Source organism: Carlito syrichta, unplaced genomic scaffold, assembly GCF_000164805.1.
Source record: "Carlito syrichta isolate Samal-C Ts95f unplaced genomic scaffold, Tarsius_syrichta-2.0.1 Scaffold111560, whole genome shotgun sequence".
NCBI lineage: Eukaryota > Metazoa > Chordata > Mammalia > Primates > Tarsiidae > Carlito > Carlito syrichta.
Window position 1 is genome coordinate 15,012 of NW_007055656.1, and position 3,727 is coordinate 18,738.

At 49.9% G+C, this 3,727-nt stretch overlaps 1 protein-coding gene across 4 annotated transcripts in view; it reads left to right on the forward strand.

Moving 5' to 3' along the window:
• Positions 1-764: 764 nt before the first annotated feature.
• The window catches only part of PAN2 (PAN2 poly(A) specific ribonuclease subunit), a 17,509-nt gene continuing 14,546 nt past the window's right edge, over positions 765-3,727 (forward strand). For 2 of the 4 annotated variants that reach the window (XM_021718282.1, XM_021718278.1), the window contains exons 1-2: positions 765-953; positions 1,855-2,242. In XM_021718282.1, the coding sequence (XP_021573957.1) occupies positions 1,961-2,242 (282 nt within the window). In that variant the 5' untranslated portion in view covers positions 765-953; positions 1,855-1,960. Of the gene's footprint in view, positions 954-1,072; positions 1,337-1,854; positions 2,243-3,727 lie in introns of those variants that run through there. The other 2 variants (XM_021718273.1, XR_002482624.1) reach the window with 2 other exon arrangements.

Sequence of the window (3,727 nt, forward strand, 5' to 3'; positions counted from 1 at the left end):
TCAGTAAATAATGTCTTCCACCAGAGTCCCTCTATGTGGCTCTTAGAAACATTAACAACAGCTGAGCTAAAGTGCTAAGACAGCCCACAACCTGGACCCATTTCAAAGCAATTCAGGCCCACAAGCTCCAAGAATCCCTCAGAATAACTGTAAATCCGTTTTAGTTTTGGGAAGGCAAATGTTTCATCTCAACTTGCCGCGCTCATTCCCCTCTGAGGGACAAGGTCCAGCTCCACGAGCTGGGGAATTTGATAGCAAGGAATGGACACGGGTCCCGTTCCCCGGGAATATTACAGGGCCTCTGGGGAGGGAATGATTGCGAATGGGCCCGTGTCAGAAGTCTGGCTCCCGCTTCCTTTTTTTCTCTCCGGTATCTAGAAATGAGAGGAAATGCCAGAGTTTCGGGGCAACAGGGTCAGAGTTGGCGGAGCGTCTCACAAGACCACCACAGGGAAAGGGGGTGGACCAGGCCACGCTGGGAATACCCAGCGGTCCATTCCCAGTGCTCTGCCTTGGGATCCCCTGATTCTAGAGCTTCTAAAGCTATAGGAAGCATAAAAGTTCGGTTTCCAAGTCTGGGGCTAATTTTCTTCAAGAAGGCTTAAAAGAGAAAGGGTTACTTTTTAAAATACCATCGAGCTCGTCCCATTCCGGCCCTGTTTGTCCCCAGCGGCAGCCCGTAACCTGGAATCTGCCCAGCTCTGCGTCACGCGCTTCCTCCGGGGCCGTCCGTACCTGGCTCCCTCTGGTTGGCTGAGGCGCACCCACGACGCTTCCTGATTGGAAGCTGCGGCCGGGAGTCCTGCCTTTCCTGCCGAAGGGTTAGGTTGAGCCTAAGGCGTGGGGGACTACTGGGGGAACCTGGAATTTCCCGCGGAGCTGACAGCGCTTGCGCCCCCCCCTACTCGTTTTAATTCCACGCACTCCAAAATATCCGCCATGGAGAAATCTTGGTAATGACCCGCTCCCCGTAAGCATCCCAGGAACACATCTGACCCTTGCCCTATCCTTCCCCACCCCGCTGCCGGGGGGAAAATTCTGGATAACCGATTTCTCTGGTTCCCCCAGAGAATTCTGGGTAACTAGCCGTTTCCATCACCTTCCCTGCCCCCCACCCCTTAATTGTGGGTAATTGGCCATTATTGTTTTCCCCTAGAGAATCCTGGGTAACGATTGCAGAGGACTCTGGGAAATTGACTTATGTTCTCACCGCCCATTCTCCTCCCCACCCCTTGCCCACTCCTAACTCTGGGAAACTAGCATCTTAGATCCCTGTGCCTAACTTCAGCCCCTGCATTTCCTGCTCCCTTCACCTGATGGTTCAGAGCTGAACCAGGCAGGTGAGCAGATCTGAGGGGAGAAAAAGAGCAAGTGAACGATTTGGTTAGATAACGGGGTGGTGGAGAATTCAAAGAGCCTAGAGGAGGAGACCACCCCACTGCCCATCCCCCTTCTACCTATCTCATCTCCCTGTTTTTTTTTTTTTAAGTTGGAGTCTCACTCTGTTGCCAGACTGGAGCGCAGTGGCACGCTCCCGGCCACCACAGCCTCGACTTGCTGGGCTCTGGAAATCCTTCTGCCTCAGCCTTCCAAGTAGCCGGAACTACAGGCGCACGCTACCACGCCCGGCTAATTTTTGATTTATTGTAGAGATGAGGTCTTGCCAAATTGCCCAGGCGGGTCACGAACCCGCAGGCTCAGGCAATCCACTCCCCTCGGCCTCCCAAAGCGCTGGGATTACAGGCTGAGCCACCGAGCCCGGCCCTCGTCTCCCTCTTGCCCACATAACCTAGAAGACACTAAGTACCACTCCCTGAGCCTACTCCTGACTCAGCTACCTCTTTCCCTTTGCAGGCCAGGATATCCACCGGTGCTGTTCTGCTGAAGGTTGGGTCAGGAGTCTAAAGGGATCGTGGCAAGGGAGGCTGTGTCACAGGTGTGATCAGCTGCCATCGCCATCATGAACTTTGAGGGTCTGGATCCTGGACTGGCAGAGTACAGCCCGGCCATGCATTCTGCTCTGGACACTGTCCTGGACGCCCATCTGAATCCAAGCCTGCTACAGAATGTGGAGCTGGACCCCGAGGGAGTGACCTTGGAGGCTCTTCCCGTCCAGGAATCAGTGCACATAATGGAAGGTGTTTACTCTGAATTGCACAGCGTGGTGGCTGAAGTGGGCGTCCCAGTCTCCGTCTCCCACTTTGACTTGCACGAGGAGATGCTGTGGGTGGGGAGCCACGGGGTAAGAACTGTACCCCTTTGTGAGAGCTAAAAGGAGACACTGAAAGTCTTTATCTGGTCTAGCCTAAGGACAGGTGCTTTGTGGGCAACCACAGGTGATTGAATTTATGAGAGTTGAGTGAGTCTCTAAGTTAAGCCAAGACGAGGGGGGTGAAGAGAGAAAGGAGGAGTCTAGGATCCACAGGTAGATTATTTAGGTGTTCTTTTTCAAAAGGCATGTTACTTTTGTCACAGTTTGCCCATCCACGTTTTGGTTCATCTTAATAATTGTACCCGTCACTTAGTCTAGTCATCCAAATCCAGCCTCTAGTGTCCCTTCTATGTTTTCCATTTTTATTACTATAGGATGTTTAATGAATGTTTTTGCATATCTTACATGGGATCATTTTGTCTTCTCTGGCTGATTTTAATCTCTCTCAGAACAGTTATCAATCTTAATTTGTAAAAGTAGGTATCCACATTGCCAACATACTATGGTGCCCAAAGATTTTGGAAGAAATATTATGCTGTCCTTGGTTTACTAATGTGCCTTTCATAGGGTATTAATTACTTTTTCCATTAGAAGGGAGGAATTTTTGGTGTGTATTATTCATTCAGTCGAGTAGGCAATGTCTGTGTTACGCTAGGCACAGGGAATAAAGCTGAAGAAAACATAATCCTTGTCCTCAAGGAGGTACAGGACAGTCAGGTAAAAAAGACATATAAACAAATCATATCATGGTACTAAGTGAAAATATGTGCTGGGAGCCAGATAGCATGGAGGAGGGTTAGAGAGAGCCTCCTGGAGGAAGTGGCACCTGAACTAGATCTTTTTTTTTTTTTTTTTGAGTTGGAATATTACTCTGTCACCCAGGCTAGAGTGCAGTGGCATGCTCACGACCACCACAGCCTCGACCTGCTGGGCTCGGGTGATCCTTTCGCTTCAGCTTTCCAAGTAGTTGAAACTACAGGTATGTGCTACCATGCCCAGCTTATTTTTTGATTTATTGTAGAGACGAGGTCTCACCAAGTTGCCCAGGCTGGTCTTAAACCCCTGAGTTCAGGCAATCCTCTCACCTCAGCTTCTCAAAGAGCTGGGATACAGGCTTGAGCTACCGTGCCTGGCCTTGAACTGAGTCTTGAAAGATGAGCGGGAATCAGGTGAAGGAGATGGGAAGAGGCTGTCTTGGCACAGGATAAACAAAGATTCTCAAGACATTATAAAACGTGAGTACAGAGTGCAGGAACTACAGGTATTTAGGAGTTATTGGACTGGAAGCTGAAGAAGTGGACATTTATTCATTCAGCCAGTGTTTTTGAGCTACCTACTAGGTGCCAGACCTTGCTCTAAGGTCTAGGTTTGAAATGAACAGTAAACAAACATACAGTATATATCGGGTGTTGATTAGTACTCTTAAGAAAAATACACGCCTGGCTCGGTGGCTCAGCCTGTAATCCCGCGCCTTTGGGAGGCTGAGGTGAGTGAATTGCCTGAGCCCGTGGGTTC